General features: G+C 36.1%; 3 protein-coding genes across 3 annotated transcripts; 1 reads left to right on the top strand and 2 right to left on the bottom strand.

Annotated features, from left to right (window-relative positions):
* Nucleotides 1–726: 726 nt before the first annotated feature.
* On the bottom strand, nucleotides 727–3,800 carry LOC108818205 (subtilisin-like protease SBT3.11). The gene is made up of 9 exons (XM_018591106.2): nucleotides 3,696–3,800; nucleotides 3,514–3,605; nucleotides 3,319–3,416; nucleotides 3,072–3,227; nucleotides 2,314–2,984; nucleotides 1,955–2,241; nucleotides 1,768–1,882; nucleotides 1,461–1,653; nucleotides 727–1,292 (listed from the first exon to the last, which is right to left on the bottom strand). Exons 1-9 carry the CDS (start codon nucleotides 3,798–3,800, stop codon nucleotides 727–729), a joined length of 2,283 nt encoding a protein of 760 aa, XP_018446608.2.
* A 7,141-nt stretch (nucleotides 3,801–10,941) lies between these two features.
* Nucleotides 10,942–12,070, bottom strand: LOC108818221 (NDR1/HIN1-like protein 6). The gene has a single exon (XM_018591125.2). The coding sequence runs from the start codon at nucleotides 11,948–11,950 to the stop codon at nucleotides 11,099–11,101; it is 852 nt and encodes a 283-aa protein (XP_018446627.1). The 5' UTR covers nucleotides 11,951–12,070; the 3' UTR covers nucleotides 10,942–11,098.
* A 2,545-nt stretch (nucleotides 12,071–14,615) lies between these two features.
* LOC108842931 (probable serine/threonine-protein kinase SIS8) lies at nucleotides 14,616–19,489 on the top strand. Its single transcript, XM_018615988.2, has 14 exons — nucleotides 14,616–15,182; nucleotides 15,348–15,788; nucleotides 15,957–16,060; nucleotides 16,176–16,767; nucleotides 16,885–16,966; nucleotides 17,086–17,313; nucleotides 17,567–17,607; nucleotides 17,732–17,800; nucleotides 17,899–17,999; nucleotides 18,166–18,244; nucleotides 18,330–18,497; nucleotides 18,612–18,661; nucleotides 18,743–18,919; nucleotides 19,051–19,489. The coding sequence occupies exons 1-14, from the start codon at nucleotides 14,730–14,732 to the stop codon at nucleotides 19,166–19,168; spliced, it is 2,703 nt and encodes a 900-aa protein (XP_018471490.1). The 5' UTR covers nucleotides 14,616–14,729; the 3' UTR covers nucleotides 19,169–19,489.
* The last annotated feature ends 578 nt before the right edge of the window (nucleotides 19,490–20,067 follow it).

Here is a 20,067-nt window from a genome sequence, read left to right as displayed (position 1 = left end):
CATATCCTAAGAAGGTTCAATATATGTATTGGACCCCTAAAAGACCCTTGGGTTTTAAAAATTTCTCTTAATATATTTGATTGCAAAAAAATATCATTTAACAATATCCAGATTAAAAATATATATATTCTATTTTTAAAATTAAAATATACATCATATAGAAAATAGTCATATATATATATATATATATTAGTTTTAAATTTTTAGAAATATATATCATGCTTAAATTTTTTAAAAATATGTTTATGTACTTTTAACTTGATGGAGTCATAAAATATATTTTTATATTGTTTATTATATATTTTATATAATATCTCATGTTGTGCAGAGAGCCTATTATTACCTAGTATAAAATGTATTTTGGCGGTATCATTATATCCAGAGTGGACTTAAATGTGACAATGGAAACTATATCATGGTTTTATGATATCTATTGAGAAACTTACATAACATTTGGTTTCTTCCAATAAATCAAAAAAAAAAACATTATAATGATTATAAGAAATAAGCAGTGTCATGTTAAAGTTGATGTGGATTCGATGATAATGTTCTTTTTAAAAAAAAACTTTGATATTATGAGTATTGAGAAAGGTTCTGCTCTTACTTTGCAACCCACTGGAAACAAATATAAGCAAAACGGTTGAAGTACACTGTTTTAAAAAGCTCATTAACTTGATATTATTATGAGTTAATCAGATAACATGATATTGCAAACAATGTAAACACTTATTGGTCAAAATACGTCAACATTTGTGTCCTGATAGATAATGGGATAGTGACGTTGTGAGAGCCATCCGTCCAAATCAAACTCCCAAAAAAGTAAATAGAATTGGCTTTGTGAGTTGTGGAGACAGTGACTTGGTAGCTGAGTTTCTTAACTCTGGAGTTAAAGACCAATCTCTTGGGCCTGACGGAGATTTTGACACCCATAGGAGGCTGAAGGATGAGTTTATATACGGAGTTGACAGGTCCAACGTTAGTGACGGTTCTGGTGAGAGTCACATCTTCCTTGAGGTATGGAATGGTGATAGACGGCAAATTGAGATCGAGCATAGACGGCCTTGGACTCGGACATTTGATTGTTTGCTTTGATATTTTGGTGATGGACATCTCGTCATAATTAGAAGCACATAGAAAACGAATGTAGTCTTGTGCGTCTGCATCATAGACAAGACCAGGGTTTGCTGCTTTGTCTGGATTCACCAATCCTCCCCCGAAATCAAAAGGGTCAGCTAGTTTCCGTGATAATCCCTCTGAGAAGATAGGTTCTCCATAGGGATCCGTTGACGAAGCTTAATCAAGTAAGAAGTCAATTGATTAGATCACTAAATAACTTAATTCAAATACTTAAATTTGATATGCAAAAGAATAAATTTATTTTATGGTAGGACATATAGTATAGTGATTTATTATATTATTGTTAATGTGCCGATTTAAAATCATATGAATATAATTTTAACCTGTAGTGATGAGGGCTGATTTAAGCATGGCAGGAGACCAATCAGGATGCACAGCTTTGAGTAGAGCAACCACACCGGCAACCGCAGGTGCTGCCATTGAAGTACCAGACATAGCCGTGAATCCGTTCTCGTAGTTCATTTTTTCCGGGGTACACGCTGCCACTATGGACACACCTGGTGCTGCAATATCAGGCTGTATAACATAATGTTAGTGTTTGGTGAAAAAAAGGAATGTAGTTAGACTTTGCTATATTATGTAGAAAGACTAATAAAAGTTGTTTTTTTTTTTACTAATAAAAGTTGTTACCTTGAGAACACATGGAGATACAGAATTGGGTCCTCTGCTGGAGAAATCAGCAACTTTAGTAGCTACAACTGGTCCAGTGAGTGTGATTGAAGGACTGACTTTTAAGGTCGGCTTACTGTTATCACAAGTGAGACTTTTAAAAAACTTGCAATAGTGATCAAATTAATTACCAGTGGTAAATAAATACCTGGTGGATTTTATGTAGTTCAAAATTGTAGTCCCTTGCTGATAGTCGATGCTGATGTAAATCATACCTATTGAAACTGTCATTATATCATTTCTTCTATCGGCAAGGATTACACCTGCCGCCTGAACGGCTATTTGTTGATTTATAAAATCATTTGCAGTCTCTCCATTTTCAGCAGTTATAAAACCTAGCACCATTTTTCCTTCTGCTTCACTGGTCATCTTCTTTGAGCTGTCTACGTATATGAGTTCTGCTTGGACTTCAGGATTCGCTGATGGGGTTCGTGCCTGCATATATAGTAACACATTAGGATACTGTTACATGTAAAAGTTGGCTAGTTTGGATTTGTTTTTTTTTACCCATAATGTCACATTGTTTCCTAGTGTCAAAGGTGTGGGAAACCACCGGTCAAGACTGGTGGCAGCCACTGTTATTATCCATGGAGCTATGTTCTGGACGGAGTAAGCATCGGGTCCAAAGTTACCGGCTGCCATGAGCACTGTAATGCCCTTGGAGACCGCGTGGAACGCTCCATACGAGAACACATTATTGACGTCGATTTCACTGATTATAGGGATCGCCCTTCCTAAAGAAATTGATATCACGTCCACCCCGTCGGCTATGGCATCGTCCATAGCCTTTAGTATGTCCGCGGTGGCGCATGAGCCATCTTCTGTTTGCCAACACACTTTGTACATGGCGATACGTGCTTTAGGTGCCCCTCCTCTCGCTGTGCCCATTCCAAGCCCGTTGTCACTCACATTTGGGACGTAGGCTCCTGCTGCTGTGGAGGCGACATGGGATCCGTGAGGGAAGACTTCTCTCGCTGACATGTATTCTCTGCCTAGTATTCCGCTGTCCGTTTGGTTGTTTTTGAAGAGGCTGTCCATGTAATACCTTGCTCCTATCAGCTTCTTGTTGCAATGCTTCTTCGAGTCGAAATTTTCACCGTCCACACACGTTCCTTTCCATCGTTTCGGGATCGGCCCTAAACCTTTGTCACTAAACGATGGCGACTCTGGCCACACGCCTGCAGACACACATATAACATATATATATATATATAGGTAGTGTCAAAAAAAATTATACACTTGGAGAGATCTCTATGCAAACTTACCTGAGTCCAAGATGCCGATGATGACATCCTCACCCATATTGGCATCATGAAGAAGTCCTTTAGGAGAGCTTGGAGAAAGCCCCAAGTACTCAAATGTCCTTGTTGTTTGAGGCTCGTAGAAAGTATTGGGTGACATTTGAACTACATCCGGATGCTCTAAACATATTTATGATAAGAACTCAAATCCATAAACCATAGTTAAAACTAAAAATGTGTTTTGTATAATATGCATATTTCAAGTGCGCACCTGCGATCTTTTTCGCTTGAGAATCCGTAAGATGGGCGGCAAAGCCTGAGAAACCATGTCGATAACTATGAACCATGAACTCACTCGCATCTTTTTTGCTGCAAACCATATGCATATTCCCACAAAACACGTTAGTTAATTTTATTTTCAACAACATTTTGTTTCACTTGTCTAAATATTTGGGTTTGTTGGTACCTTCCAAGTAATGATTCTAACATGCGGAGATGCGAGGCAGTTACAAGCTCCGGGTCATTATGCTCTCTTTCACCAAGGTACACTATGTGGATCTATATATGCAATGAACATTAACCATTCCTCTAACCGATCGGTTTTATGATTCCATTATACTAACAAAAGTATTGTGACACATTACATACCTTAGTCTCCTCAGAGGCTCCTCCTTGCACAACAGTATACTCCAAGTTGAGAATCAACACAACACTAATCACCCCAAAAACCCACCATGAGACTTGAGAATTCATTTTTTCCTATAAATTAAAAGGAAAAAATATTCAACAGATCAGTCAATGTTTCACGGTTGGTGAATGTGATTTACAAAAGGATTAATGGTCTTGTATTTATTATAACAACGTTTCTGTCTAAAAACAAAAACAAAAAACAGCTATCTTAGGAAACGACTTATTTACCTTGTTGACATTATTAAGTTGTAAAACTCAACTACTCTTCTGCTATTTGCTTGGTTAATTCAAACCAATATTTTCTATTTTTCTCTGTTTCATCTCGTTACTGCAGGTAAAATATATCGACTGGCTTAGTTTCTGGTTACATTATTAGGTTCTAAATCTTAATTACTTTTCTGGTATACACACTACAAAAAGATCATATTACATCACATAAATAGTATCAGAAAAATAAATTATATCAATTTAAATTACTTTTTATTAAATAATACAAAATGTTTTTAACATCATATAGAATAACTGATGTTGTTATTAACTTATTTGATATCACTTCAATTAAACTGACATAAACTTACGTTAACTTGCATCACATTTTAAAAACTACAAAAAATTGAAAACGTATAATTCAAAAATCAAAAAAAAAAATTCTAGAAAAATAACTATTTATATTTATAAATCTAGAAAAAGGGTAAAAAAACTTTTTATTTTTTAATAAAACCTCAAAATATTTTTGAAAATATACCTATAGAGAAAATAGACATGAATAATAACACCAAAATAAGGTAAAAGTAGAATTCCCCTTAATAATATCGACATGCTTAGCTTTTGGTTACATTATTAGGTTCTAAAAATTTGGTCAAGGGATGCAACTAAGTTAAAATAAGTACCGTAGAATATCTCTAAAAACAATTTTATCACAAAATAACTTATAAAGAAAAAAATGATTAAAACAGTTTCATTAAATGGTTTATAAACACATATATTTACAAGATTATAGTATGAAGAGTATAAATTTTAGGATTTAAGATATAGAATCTAAAATAAGAAATATTTTAAAACGTGTATTCATATCAAATATATTATTTGTTGAGAATAATTTATTTTTTATCTTTAAATAAGGGGATGTTATTCATTCTGTGATTTAAAACCAACTAGATAGTTACCCGCGCTTCGCCGCGGGATTTATTTTTATTTTATTGTTTATAAAACATTTTCATTTGATAAATGAATAAATTATATTAATATAAGTTTTGTATAATATTTATAATCTAAACATATATTATATTTTTATATTTAGGTTATTGTATAACTATCATTTATTTGACAATCTTTAACGAATTAGTTTCCAAATTAATTCTGTTCAGGTTGGTGGTGTAATATCATATTATTTTTTCAAAAAACGAATTTGCGGTTTTTAGTTTCCAGTATGTGGTCTAAAAGACTCTTAAATTATTCTCCTTCTGTTTCATATAAGTATTTTGTACTTTCATATTTATTTCAATAGAAATATCAGTTCTACATTTTTATATATTAAAAATCAGTTTAATCTTTATTTTTACCTTATTTGTTGATTAAATAAAAAAATTAATGTGAAACTCTAATTAAAAATAATATAAAGAGCTTAATTATTTTCTTAATATGTGTATTTGATAGCCGGCTTAGTTAATGGACAAATGTATTTGATCCTTATTTTGATTTTGTATTCTGTCCTTTTTTACTAAATGATATACACATGATTTTTCTTTAGATCACCTTTATATTTATACTTTTTTTTTAAAATTGAGTTTAAGTTTAAGGTTAAAAGTCCATTTCATTTTTTTTCCTACACTTTTCTGGTTCACTAAATTTATAATTGAGAAATTTATCAAAATAGAATAAAACAGCATCTTTTGTCTCTTTATTATAATTTTTGTACCTTTTTGACTCAATTATCGTTTCCATTTTTCAAACTTAATCAAAAAATTATATAAGATAGACACAATTGATGCAATATCCATATAAAACTGGTATCTTTTGGTTGTAAAACTTGTTAAATTAAAAATTTTTAGTTATGCTTTAGAGAAAAAGAATTCATCTTCTCTGAAAAATGGCATGGTAGAAATTGAATTCTACATTAAAAAGTTATTCTGCTTTAGGTAGAACTAATAATTTATCTTTTAATGGACTTCTAAGTATGAGGAATGCAAAGTTTTACACATTGTAAAGGTAACTATATTATTTATGACTGCAACTTCTAATTTTATAAGTAATTCTAAAGTTTAATTAGAAATCTACAGACAACTCAGAAGTCTCCACACGATAGAAACTGCTTATAGAATAATTGTATTCATAATGGTTTCTTGTCTACGCAGTGTAGAAATTACATTCTATCGATAAGAATAAAAATATTTTTGAAAATATGACAAGTTCAGTTATAAAGTACGATATTGTCCACTTTGGGCCTTAATGATAAGCCCGCATGGATTTGGTTTTGAGCTCCTTCCCAAAAGGTCTCGTACTAATTAGAGTTGAACATCTCCTTATATATTAGACTTTCTTTTGTCTAATATCTAATGTGGGACTTTGTTTGACATCTCACATTATCCCCTTCAAACTAAGAACCACAACTCATCTCTTGTGTGTTTCTTAATCACAGGGCTTTTCTTTAAGAATGTTTCTCCCACAACATCACAGGTTCCATGATCTTCTAACGTTTATGCGAACAGACCTTCTTTTTTCTTCTTCTACCCGTTCTTACTTAAAAGGTATTTTGGTCTTCTTGCATCTCTTCGTCAAACCGCTCTGATACCAATTGTTGGGATTGTGAAATCCCATGTCCAACTCTATTTATCCGATTAGTACGATATTGTCTACTTTGAGCCTTAATGATAAGTCCGCATGGATTTGGTTTTGAGCTTCTTCCCAAAAGGTCTCGTACTAATTAGAGTTGAACATATCCTTATATATTAGACTTTCTTTTGTCTAATATCCAATGTGGGACTTTGTTTGACATCTCACATTCTAAAAATATTTGAAACCTTTTTACTTTCTCAAAACGTGTTTTAGCAATTTTGTTGTCTCAAATAAAAATAAAAATTCGAGTTTCATTTATTTTCATTTAATTTCAAAATTTTATTTTTGAAAACCAAAAAGTAAACGACTTTCATTTATTTAAAGTTATATTTTAAAATAAATATGTAGATATTTAAATTATAATTTTTTTCATGACTAAAAAATCTTAGATATATTTTCATTTATTTATTTTGGTTAAGATATATTAAATAAAGAATTGATATAAAATTTTATAATATTAGCAGTAAATATTCTCCATCACCAATATTTTACGTAGAATATATTATGTAATATTTTCGATCAAATTCTTCACATAAATGTTTGTGCATTTTTTATTTGCAGATGTATAATGAGATCGACCATCTGCATCGGAATTAGAGCATAGCTTAGAATGACCGACTTTTCTTAGCAGTTAGAACCGGAGCTAGTATTACCGACTCTTCTAGATTTTCATGAGGAATTATTCTTGGTAAATCTCAGATTAGTTTCAGCTTAACAACTCATCAAATAATACCATCAATGTTTGATACCCATGGAATTATGGATGTGGATTTGTGGTCTTCTGCATGTTTGATGATCCCTAATGATGTCATGTTACATGGACTTCAATTTCACCAATTTAGTAATAAATTGTAATATCTCGGCTCACTAAAACGGGTTTGGTTTGTCTAATTTTTTTTTATCAATCCAAAACTCAATTCTTTTATTTACTTTAACCTAACCTGTGTATAAATTATATAAGTATATCTATCTCCTTCTACCTACAGCCAAGCCGTCATCTTCTTTGTGAGTTAATCATTGATGCTTCTTACCACCATCTCCTTTTTCTGATCTTCTCTTTTTCCGCTCCTTCTGCCTTCGCATGGTTCTATGTTACTCCTTCAAATCTTCCTCTCTGTTTATGTGTGCGGAAAAGATGTTGCGATTCTCTCCGATCGTCACCACCAGTACCACTTGCAAACTAATCACCACCGGGTTCGTTGTATCTGTTGTCCATAGAGTGATAAAGTCATCTTTACTCTTGTCGGTTTAATGTAGCGGGAACAAGACGTGGAGGAGAGAGCAACGTCGGAGCTTCCGCTCTTCACCATCACTCGACGCTGGAATATATCCACCGGAGATCCACACCGGTACCATATGAGCCGTACCAAGCCACCAACGTCAATATCTGAGCAAATGAGGTCACTATCCACACTTTCTGCAACACCAAGCGTTTTCTTCTCCACTTTCAATTGATTGTTTTGTCAGTACCATTTGTCTTGAGCCGCCGGTGGATGATACATGGATATAGATGGAACAATGTTTTTTGAGGATGATGAAACTAAAGAATATGTGAGACACATAGAGTTCAGAGAATAGATAGTTGACGTGTATAATTTTGAATGACGTGTAAACAATGAAATGTTTTGACTGGTAATCCAACTTTTTTCATTTATTGACATGGCAACTCCACAATGATCTAAAAGTCTGATGTGTCAACACCAGGAGAGAACCTTGCTTCATTACTGTGTGGATTATTGAAATTTTGCAATTCATCAAATTTTATTAAATTTAAAGAGAGTTTAAGTTGGTGAATTTTAAAATGTCTGCATTAAGATTTGGATTTCTATTTCAATCATTTATTTATAGGACTTCATAATAGATGATTTGAAATCAATTTGATAAACAAAGAACTTTAAAATCCTCTCTAAAAATAAAAGTTGAACAAAACTAGATTTTAACTTGATTTAAATCATTCATTAAATAACATTAGATTTTAAAATAGAATATAAAACCATCATTTGAATAACAATAAACTGTGTTTAGATTTAAACTTAATTAAAATACATTATCGAATAACACTTCCTTAATGTTATTTTATCATTTTTTCTATTGAGAAAAATTTTTAGTGCCTTTAGAAAATTTTTCTTTAAGTTAATCAACATCTTAGGTGGACTTCTCAATAATCCCTCTTGCCTTCTCAGTCGGGTACTTCAAGGAAAGTACTTCCCGGAGTCAACTTTCCTACGAGCTCAGAGCCGGTCCGTTGAATCCCATGGTTGGAGAAGCATCTTAATAGGTCGGGATCTCCTCATGAGCAATACAGGATGGGTAGTGGGCGATGGAAAATCTATTGATATCTGGAATGATCCGTGGCTCAGTTGCAAGGAACAAAAACGCCCCACAGGCCCAGCTCCGGAACTCCAACTAGAGTTGAAAGTCGACACTCTGTTTCTCCCACATAAAACAGAGTGGAACAGAGAAGAAATAGCCAGAATTTTGCCTTTCGAAGAGGATAGAATTCTATCGATCAAGCCAAGCACCACCGGAGCTCCGGACAAGCTTGTCTGGCTCGGTACAACTTCAGGAGAGTATAGCACGAAGTCAGGCTACTGGAAAGCCATGGAAACCCGTAGAGAAGCAGCGCCAGCTCCCCACCACGCCGATTTCGACTGGAACAAAAGCATCTGGAATCTCCACACAGCTCCAAAGATTAAGCTCTTCCTATGGAAGATCATGAACCAAGCTATTCCTGTAGGAGCTCAGCTTACAGCTCGAAACATTGCGGTGGATCCCAAATGTAAAAGATGCGACAATGTCGAATCTATTAGTCATCTTCTTTTCTACTGTGAGTATGCCCAAAAGGTCTGGTCTCTAGCCCCATATACTCACTGTTTGGACTTCAGAAGACTAGTAGATTTTGCCTCTTGTTGGCCTACTCTGAGCAAGCTGACTTGCCTTCCACCCTCGGGCATCGCATCGGGACCATTAGCTCCATGGATTCTCTGGGCCATCTGGACCTCTAGGAACAACCTCCTCTTCAATAACAAGGAGATATCGCCAGAGGAAACTTTGACTAAAGCCCTCTCGGCAGCTAGGGAATGGCTAACGGTTCAAACCGCTACTGCATCTACTCCTCAAATCGCCATCCACCCCTCCTATCAACCAGCGCTTAACTGCATTACTGTAAACACCGATGCTTCCTGGCATTCTGATCGTTTGGTTGCAGGTTTGGGCTGGATCATGGACACAGGACAAAACAGAGCTTCCTACATGGCGCACTGCTACTTTGTCAGCTCACCATTGGTGGCGGAAGCACTGGCAATAAGAGAAGCCATCACGCTGTGCATCGAAAAGGGATTCCTTCGTGTGCACGTAAAGTCTGATTCCCTACAGCTCATCAAAGCCATTACCTCGGGCTCGTCTTACCCTGAAGCCTATGGAGTGCTTGCTGATATCTGCAACATTAGTCTTGCTTTTGAATGTATTTCCTTTTCTTGGATCCGACGGGAAAACAACAAAGATGCTGATGCACTAGCTAAGCAAGCCTTGTTGAATGAACCGTTTGTTGTAGCTACACTAAACATTGAAGCTTAAGTTTGAATGAAGTATTTGGTGTTACAAAAAAAAAATCAACATCTTAGGTGGCATATACTGGTAGAAGAAAGCCAGAGAGGAAACCCTGCTGCCACATAGGAATTTCTGATGGAATGATTTAGATTGTATTTTTTTTTTTTTTTTGAAACTAGCTGTTTTTGTTGTAAATGGGGTCTTCTTTGTATGAGTTAGCTATCTACCTGGTAGCTCCTTTACATCATTTAATCTTTGCTGAGGCCCATTATTTCATTCTTTTACTGGGCTATGTGCAATTAGAAAATCTTCAAGGCAGATGTTAATGTTATGAAATATCATTTGAATATATTAAGCTGCATATCATTTATGAATATAGTCTACATTAAATATGTATATAACATGCAAGTATGCAACTGCTATGTCAAATAGTTTATTCAGTGAAAATATATCCACACCTTCAATTAATACGGTGAAATCAATTTTCTCGTGTATGATTACATAATGGAACCCAAAACAAAAATAGAGACCATGCACGTTGTCTTTAGATGGCGATAATATGTGAGATCAGATGGTTCAGCATCTTACATTTAACACATCTCTTCAATTGCGGTTCTTCAATATATTGTCACTTTCTTCTTTGCAATTTTAAGGTTCTGTCAATGTTAGCGTTTTATGATCTCTACTTCAATGCTCCAGTTTTTAGTTGTTCCCAACTAATGCAGTCACTGCCATCTCCATCTTTTTGGTACTCAATTCCTTATATTACATTTATAATTTAAATAAGAAACTCCCAGAAAAAAACAGAAACAAGAAAAAATCCAAGAAAGTTTTAGAAGCTGTGAATTCTCACTGACTCTTCTCTGCAAATTTATAACTAAAAACTGAGGAGAAACAAATCTTCTTTTGGATATTTCCAAAAGTAATACAAATCCAGAAGAAACCAAAGAAGGAAAAAAAATTCCAATAGTGAAATTTTAAAAACTCCATTTCCAGACCTTGACGCTAAGATCAGACTTACACTTAGTTCTCTTCGACGTTGCTACGGTCGGAGTTTTACCTTTGGGCACTGTCCCTTCGAATCCTCGACACGTCACTTTGATCTCAACTCCTTCGCTCTTCACCTTCCCCATTTGCATCTTCACCTTCGTCCTCATCTCTATCTCCAACCCCACGCGCGCCCGCGCCAGATCCGACTTCAGACGCCGAGCTTCCTCCGGATCCAGCTCACGCGCCGACGTAGACGTCGCGATAACCCCCCGAAACGTCGTCTTGTTCTTGTTATCGCTGAAGAAAGCCGGAACCGTCCCGTTCGCCACCGTCTCGCCGGACTTGGCCGACTTGACGGCGACGGTGAAGGGAGCGTAGGAGAAGGTGAGGTGGCCGTTGGGATTCTCCGAGAGCAGAGTGAAGTTGAAGAAGGAGGAGAGGTGGGAGACGGAGGTGTCCGAGGAGGTGGTGAGGTTAACGCGGCTGATCCGAAGCGACGGGACGGAGAACGACGGAGGACGAGGGCGGTAGATCACGTAGACGGCGGTGGCGGCGATCGCCGCCATGAGAGCGAGGAGGAGGAAGATGAGTATCGACCAGAAGCAGCAGCAGCAGCAGACTCGTCGGCAGCTTGGCCGAGATTGGTGGTGGTGGCGGCGGCTGTAAGGCTGCGGACGGTAAACCGGCCGGTTTGCCGGAATGTAGACTTGAGGTTTCTGGTTAGCTGTACCGTTTGCTGTTCCGTTACCGTTAACTGCAGAGGGAGCCGGAGGAGGTGCTGATGGGACTCCGTTAGTGGCGGTTGCTGGCTTGGAAGCTGGGAAGACTCGGTCAGTCATCTTCTATTTCTCAGATTCTTTCTCCTCTAGACAGATCTGAGCAGCAGACAAGATAGAGAGAGAGAGACAACACAGTGTTTTTTATGGAATCTTAATAGCTTTAAATGTGATATCATTAATTATAGTTTTTTATTGTTTTTGGTTTTCAGTTTTTCTTTTTTTTTAGGTTATTGTGAGTGAATGTTCATGACTTCCATGCCAAGTCTGTGAGATCTTTATTGGGCGGTAAAAAATAATTAATAATTTATTATTTATAGAAAGTTGCCCAAAGTAAAATACAGTACAAACTAAGTTTTTTCATACATAACTTTCCAGTAAAATTTGAGAAATTGTTATGAGATACTTTTGAGAAAATAATATATCATCTACCTCTATATTTAAATGAGGAATGATGGGTAGAAGAGTAACATTATAGTGTAATAAAAAAATTAATAAATCAAAATTGTAAAATAACAATCCACCGACAGGTAGTGGTAGCAGTTCACTTCTTTTTCTTATTAAAAAGGAGTGCACGCAATTGAATAAGTTTGAATTTAAAGTTAGTGCATGTTTTAAAAAAAAGAAATATTTAATGAGTGCAGATACTGTAATAAATAGATTATGGATCCGAAAGTTGATATAATTAGAATAAGCCATTTTGTTCAGAGAGAGTAAATCCCAAGTCAATAAGTACTCACTTCACTGCCTCATCGGTAATGCTGCTCTGATTTCAATGATGTTAATCCTTTATTTTCGAGCTCTCAATTCCCAAGATTAGTACTCCGATTCAATAGCTTTTAACTAAGTTAAATGTCCATCCATTATCTTACCCTTTACAAATTTGATCATCCATCGAGTGGGCTTTAGGACTAACATAAGACTTTATGTCTTTTCGGGCTTAGTAAGATATAGAGTATAGGCATCACATGTGAGTATTCCTTCCAAATAACCGTGGGCTTTGAACTCTGTGTAAACTTGTTCTATAACCAAAAACTTTGCTCGCTAACATATTATCAACCTCAATCTAATTCTAACGTGATTCCTAGTTATGTAGTGTTTTCTCTTTCATCTTCACTTAGGATGTATCAGAACTCATCCTCTATGAAAGATATAAACATAACTCTCACTCTCTCAGTTCTTATTTTAAATGCTAAAAAAGTGCACTCTCCCATGAAGGAGAAAAGAAAATGTTAAAAACAATCGACGATTAAGTGAGGAGCTTCACACGTGTCTCCCTACTTCTCTCACTTTTCATTGAGCTTTGGAGACGGGTGTTCTCTGACTTTCTATGAGCATGGCTTCCACTTACAATCTCTAGTTGCATCCTTCCGAACAGTGGCGAATGTAAGATTATATTTTAGTGGGGGCAATCTATATAAACTTTAAAAATATAAGTAGAAAATGTTATTTATTAAAAGTTAAATAACTAAAATTTAGGTGTATTTAACAAATTTTAATTTTTTTTATGGGGCACTTGCTACCATGTTGCTTAACGTAGGTTCGCCAATGCTTCCGAATACTTGGTAGAAACACATATTCTTGTTCTTTTTCTTTAATGGAAAAATTACAGCAGAATTAAAGATTTAAGATTAATTTTTGTTATGTAAATTTTAAACATTTAACGAGTTGTTTTTTGCTCTGTTCTTGCCGGTTGAAGATGATGGGACGATCACTAACATCAGGCATGCTAAAGACCATTTGCGTTTCTTCGAAGGTCGATAATTCTATGAACTATGACATTTTGTTGCTATTTTAGTTTGAATTATTCAGAATCGATACTGTAATGCTATTTCAGATTCATTTCTCCAGTTTTAACTTTTAATATTGAATTTAAAAGAAAAAAATCAAGTTTTGTGGATAAGAAAAAAAAGATGAACTGAAATTAGACACTATCTTCACAATGATTATGCTAGGACACATCTGCATTCCATGTAGTTCATGTGTTTGGTAACAGATCTGCAGAATCATGACATGAAACAAAGTTACACAGTTCTTACAGTATCCTAGCTCATAGAACCAACAAACATTAAAAATCATCCTATAATATAGAGAACTATATAGAATACTAACTAAATTTCTGAAATCAGATTTAGTCATACTCATACAGAACTTGGTGTACAGAGAAGACATGCTAGCTTGTAAACAATTTAAGTGCAAGAATTATTATTATGGTCTATACACATAAGTTACTATAACAGTGTGGCTTTTATCTTCTATTTCTAGTAAAAAAATAGTTTGAAAATCAGAAATTATAAACAAAAAGAGGTCTAAACTGACATAAAAAACAACTACTTTATTTATATGAAATGTAACATTACAAATAAGATAATAAACATGCAACCACTTTTTTTGAACATGCATGCTCACTTGCAAATTTAAATGAAGAAAATATGGTACAATATATAAAATAAAATTCACAGAAGCTTTCCTCCCAGCTGGAGTATTTTCTTGGTAACTTTCTATCAGTTAAAACAAAAAGTTTGGATGTGGAGTAAAAATAGTCAAAGCTATTCTAACCAATGGGAGGTGGCTTGACGAATAAGAGTGCGCATTTTTAATCGAATCCTACTTACTCTCGAAGATGTCGGCGCACGTTAACCTCTAGTATTTATCCATTTATTTTATTATTTATCTGTGGAAGTATTTATTTCTTTTTCTTTTTTTATTAGACGTTTTACAATTATTTTATTTCCAAGAAGAAAAAAAAACAACTAAGCAAGGAAGGTTCATCTCTAGAGAGATAAACCGAAGGTTTTTAGAGAGAGAGAGAGAAGAGAGATCACTCCGTCGTTGACGATCGATGTCGAAGATGAAGCATCTTCTACGGAAGCTCCACATCGGGGGAAGCAGCGGCGGATTCGGAGACCACCACAGGCTAGACGATACGACTAATAGACCGACGATCATCGATCCCAGCCCTATTCCCAGCTCCAGCCCTAGCCCCGCCTCCACTTCCTCCGTCTCCTCTTCGTCAGGTTTCGGCACCGCCTCCTCCGCAATGCCTGCGAGGCTGGAACCGTTTGAGCCGCCGCCGGGGCGTGATCTGGCGGCTGGAGACGGCGTCGATTTCAATCTGATGGAGGAGGAGTACCAGGTCCAGTTAGCTATGGCGATCAGCGTGTCCGATCCTGATCCGAGAGAGAATGCTGATACGGCTCAGCTCGACGCAGCTAAGAGGATTAGCCTTGGCGTTTCGGCTGCTCCGGTCACCAACGCAGATTCCGCCGTTGACTTTCTGTCGCTCCGTTATTGGGTATAGACTGTGTGTTTTGACTAGTTTAGGGTTTAGAGATCGTTTGGTTATCATTGGTTTAAGAGGAAGTTGGATTTAGGGAATCTGATTATTCAATTCTAGTAGTTTAAGAGGAATTAAGATTTTGCTACTTAAGCTTATCTTGCTAATTTTTTTTTACTGTAGGGACATAAGGTTATTAACTATGACCAGAAAGTGAGGGATGGTTTCTACGATGTGTATGGGATTACATCAAATTCTCTTTCACAGGGGAAGATGCCACTTCTCGTGGATCTTCAAGCGATTTCCATTTCGGACAATGTTGATTACGAGGTCATTTTGGTGAACCGATTGATTGATCCCGAGCTTCAGGAGCTGGAGAGGAGAGCATCCGCTTTGTCTTTGGAATGTCCAGATTTTGCTCGTGGTCAGGTGTCAAGTGTCTTAACTCAGAAAATTGCAAATATAGTTGTGGAGCAGATGGGTGGCCGCGTCGAAAATGCTGATGAAGCACTGAGAAGGTGGATGCATCGGAGCTATGAGCTAAGGAACTCTTTGAGCACTACTGTTATTCCACTTGGACGAGTTAATTTTGGTCTTGCACGTCACAGGGCTTTGCTTTTCAAGGTTTATAACTAGTTGACAACACTTTTTTCAACTTGTTTTTAGCTTTGGTCGTGTACCTCTTGGTTAATCTATTTTGGGGCTTCTAGTGGGAATGCTCATGAGCTTTCTTTTTGGTCGTTGCTGGAAGATGTACGGTGAATCTAAATAGTTCCTTCTTCTTGTTTCTAGGTGCTTGCTGATAGGATTAATCTCCCGTGTATGCTGGTAAAAGGCAGCTATTACACTGGAACTGATGATGGGGCTGTGAATTTGATTAAACTAGATGACAAAAGGTATTCTGTTGACTTCTCTAATCAGCTGCCTTATGCTCATATTCTAGATTCCTGATAAGGGGCTCAGTTTGTATGTGATGGTAGTGACAGTCCTAATTCATTTTTTCACTTGCAGTGAATACATTATTGATTTAATGGGGGCTCCGGGTGCTCTAATTCCTGCCGAGGTTCCAACCAGTTTTCTTCCAGTTGCTTGCACCGACACGAGAGTATTTCCTGATGATCTGTTGCAACATGCTTGCCCTGTACTTGAGAAAGAAACTGAAACGCCAGCATTTTCAGTTCTCGAGGAAACAGAAACCAGACCTTCCGGTATGGTGGCTAACTTATTCACTGGAAACCATGAAGAAAACAGTGACAGATTCGCTGTTGAAAAACATCAAACGGAGAGGTTTGAGCATGACTTTGGAAAGCTGATGCAAACACAGCAGATATCTGGTGAAAACTTGCCGCCATTTTCTGGGAAACCGACAAGTGCACAGAAAGTTAAAGTTAAGAACGTCTCGAAATATGTCATAAGTGCAGCAAAGAACCCTGAGTTCGCGCAGAAATTACATGCTGTCTTGTTAGAAAGTGGTGCATCACCTCCCCCAGATTTGTTTATGGATGTCAATCCACAGAACTTGAGGGAGGAGAGTCTGCTTCTAGAATTTCGGCAAGAAAGTAGCAGTTCTGTGAATCCTGCTGTTCCATGCTACCCAGAAAAGGTAGGATACAAATCCTTCCACTAAATTAGCACAAGTTTCTTTTAATTCTTTGCCACTTGCCAGTTGATCTATCTTAAGATTCTGAAGTCTTTATTTATTTCCATCCGCACTGAATAGGTCGGAGTTCAATTAGCTGAACAAATTAGAGAATCTGAAAGGAGCCCCAGAGCACTGCAACTACCATCTGTTTGTACCTCAGGTAAGAGATAACCAGCTAATTGATGTCTGCAGTATAATATTTTCTTCGCGGTACGGTTAGTGCCTTTTAAGCAACTTTACAATGATAGCGAATTGGTGAACCTCTCTCATTTCCAACAGCTGAGACTTACCAACAACCAGGGGAGGTAAATTGCTTGATGGAGAGAAACTTTGATGTGGATAATATGGGCAAAGTTTCTTCACCGGAAAAGATGGAGATCAGCACTGCTGATGGGGAGCCCTCTGTCTGTGATAGACATGACCAAGGAATTAATCCATTTCTCGGCGAGGCTGCAAAATGGGAAATTATGTGGGAAGATCTTCAGATTGGCGAGCGGATTGGTATTGGTAAGGTTTGGTCTATCAAGTAGTAGATTTCCCTAGAAGCTGGCAACTTTATTATATACTACTAGAGTGTTATATCCGTGAAAAACTTTTGATGAAGCTTGATACTAACGACTTGTCATCTTGTCATCTAGCCTTATGCTTGGGGATATAGTTTAGCTATCAAAGATTTTCAGTTTGATAAACTAGATTAGCCCCATATAATTCCGAACTGCAAGATCTAATGTGCCCCTTCTCTGTACTGTTTTTGTTGCAGGTTCATATGGAGAAGTTTACCGTGCAGAGTGGAATGGAACTGTAAGTTATGTTTTGGAGTATTAGTTCACTGATTCTTGAAATGATGTTTAGTCTGCGGTTTCCAAGGAAGGAGATTGCTGTCTTATACATGGAGTTCCTGGATTGATTGTGCTTTTTATTTCAGGAAGTGGCTGTTAAGAAGTTTTTGGATCAAGATTTCTCTGGTGATGCATTGACACAGTTCAAATCTGAAGTAACTCCAAATCATTTATACATAGACATCTCTAATTCTGTAGAATTACTTGCCATATGTTTAATCATACTACGAATGTTTTTATTTTGTTCTAATAGATTGAAATAATGTTGAGGTTGCGGCATCCAAACGTTGTCCTTTTCATGGGAGCAGTTACTCGGCCTCCTAATTTCTCCATCCTGACAGAGTTCCTACCCAGGTTGATCCTCTTGCTCTTCTTTAACAATTCGTGAATTGATCACTTTGTCTGCTAGTTTGATCACTTGTATCCATTAATCATTCTCTAACCATGATGTTCTCTCTTATTAATATTTTAAATATTATTCTTCTTGACTTAATTGATAGACTTTCATGATACTATACAGGGGGAGTTTGTATAGATTGCTCCATCGACCAAATCATCAGCTTGATGAGAAGAGACGAATGCGGATGGCACTTGATGTGGTATGCATGAGTTTCATTGGCTGAATAAAAGAGTCATAGAAGTTACTGCAATCTAGCCATATTCATCTATTTGATTGTATTACAGGCAAAGGGTATGAACTATTTGCACACCAGCCACCCAACCGTTGTACATAGGGACTTAAAATCACCGAACCTTCTTGTTGATAAAAATTGGGTCGTCAAGGTTTGCGACTTTGGATTGTCACGCATGAAACACCACACTTATTTGTCTTCAAAATCAACTGCAGGAACGGTAAGTTATAACTCAAATAGAACCATTCCTTATTTCTTGTAATCATGAATCTCTGTGGTAAGAGTTAAACATGGTAACTTACTTGATAAAATGTTCTGCTAATTGGCTGTGCAGCCCGAGTGGATGGCTCCAGAAGTGTTGAGGAATGAACCAGCTAATGAGAAGTGAGTGAAATATCAAAGCTATGAGAATCTTTTTACATTTTAGTATAATAAGTATTGATAGGTGTGTGCTTGCATCCGCAGATGTGACGTGTACAGCTTTGGTGTTATATTGTGGGAACTAGCTACTTCACGCATACCTTGGAAAGGTTTAAACCCGATGCAAGTCGTTGGAGCTGTGGGATTCCAGAATCGACGCCTTGAAATCCCAGATGATATTGATCCAACCGTTGCACAGATAATCCGTGATTGTTGGCAAATGTAAGTCTACTTCCGTACTAAAAAAACCTTAAAATCTAGCAAGTAGAGCTGTATGTAAGTATGAATGAATCCATGGGTCGCATTTGGATGGTACTAAGTTAAGATGATGTGATTATTTATTTCTTGTATAGGGAACCGCATTTACGGCCATCATTTACACAACTGATGCGAAGTCTGAAGCGGCTTCAGGGACTAAACATAAGCAACAGAGGGAACACACTGGGGAACACAAGTGAAAGTTTGATGTAAAGATATTTTTAGACAGAAGCTGATGGATGCATATCACCTGGTCTGGTTCAAAGAGCCAATTGGTGAGGGATTTGCCATTATTTTTCTTTCTTTTGCTTTTTATTTGTGGTTGGTTTTACGGTCAGATGATGAGAGGAAAAGAAAGATGGTCGGGTTTAGGGAAAAAGCTTGTGGAGTTCAATCGAAGTGGGAGCTCAACAACAAAAAAAAAAAAAGTTCTATTAAAACCCCTCCCTTTGTAACTATCTAATCTATTAAAAGTGAAGTACAAATTAGAATTAACCTTTAGTTTTCCTAAATAATTACAAGTCTATGCCACTATATTTTTTGTCATTTAATTATATTTCTAAAATAAAATTATGGAATCTTACCAAATATCTAAACTGATAATTTTTAAACGTGATTATAAAAATATCTAAACTGATATTTTTTAAACGTGATTGTAAGAATCTTTTTTAACCAAATATTCTAAGAATAACTTTCCATATTCTCATTGTTCACTAAATCACTTTCCAATATATTAAGCAAAAAAAACATGTTAAATATTCGGTGAACATTAATTTGTTTTCTTAAATTAAATTTGATTTAAATACACTTCATTCACTTTTTCATTAAATCAATGTCAAAAATATATATTTTTATCAGCTTATTTTATTGGACAAACAATTAATGGAAATTATAATATCAACTCTTCATTTAAAAAATCTGAACGAGAAAGTAGCACCAAATTTGAACCGAAACTGGATAAATATCCAAACGGATTTACATTATTTAAATTTATATGTTATATTATTTTTATACGTTATATTATTTTATTTTTAGATTTAGGAAAATTTAAAGTATATATAAATTTTGAAAATTTAAAAAATAATTTAAACGGGTTATCCAAACCTGTAAAG

This window comes from Raphanus sativus, chromosome 2, assembly GCF_000801105.2.
Source record: "Raphanus sativus cultivar WK10039 chromosome 2, ASM80110v3, whole genome shotgun sequence".
Taxonomy (NCBI): Eukaryota; Viridiplantae; Streptophyta; class Magnoliopsida; order Brassicales; family Brassicaceae; genus Raphanus; species Raphanus sativus.
The sequence above is the reverse complement of the archived record's forward strand: the minus strand, read 5'-3'. Positions and strand labels throughout refer to the sequence as shown.

Bases quoted from the DNA above. Each gene is read 5' to 3' on its own strand.
- LOC108818205 (XM_018591106.2), bottom strand. From the start codon at position 3,800: ATGAATTCTCAAGTCTCATGGTGGGTTTTTGGGGTGATTAGTGTTGTG. The intron at 3,228-3,318 runs GTGCGCACTTGA...AAATATGTTTAG, and splicing joins TCAAGCGAAAAAGATCGCAG to AGCATCCGGATGTAGTTCAA. The intron at 2,985-3,071 runs GTAAGTTTGCAT...GTGTGTCTGCAG, and splicing joins CATCGGCATCTTGGACTCAG to GCGTGTGGCCAGAGTCGCCA.
- LOC108818221 (XM_018591125.2), bottom strand. From the start codon at position 11,950: ATGACTGACCGAGTCTTCCCAGCTTCCAAGCCAGCAACCGCCACTAAC.
- LOC108842931 (XM_018615988.2), top strand. From the start codon at position 14,730: ATGTCGAAGATGAAGCATCTTCTACGGAAGCTCCACATCGGGGGAAGC. The intron at 16,768-16,884 runs GTAGGATACAAA...CGCACTGAATAG, and splicing joins TTCCATGCTACCCAGAAAAG to GTCGGAGTTCAATTAGCTGA. The intron at 18,498-18,611 runs GTAAGTTATAAC...TTGGCTGTGCAG, and splicing joins CAAAATCAACTGCAGGAACG to CCCGAGTGGATGGCTCCAGA.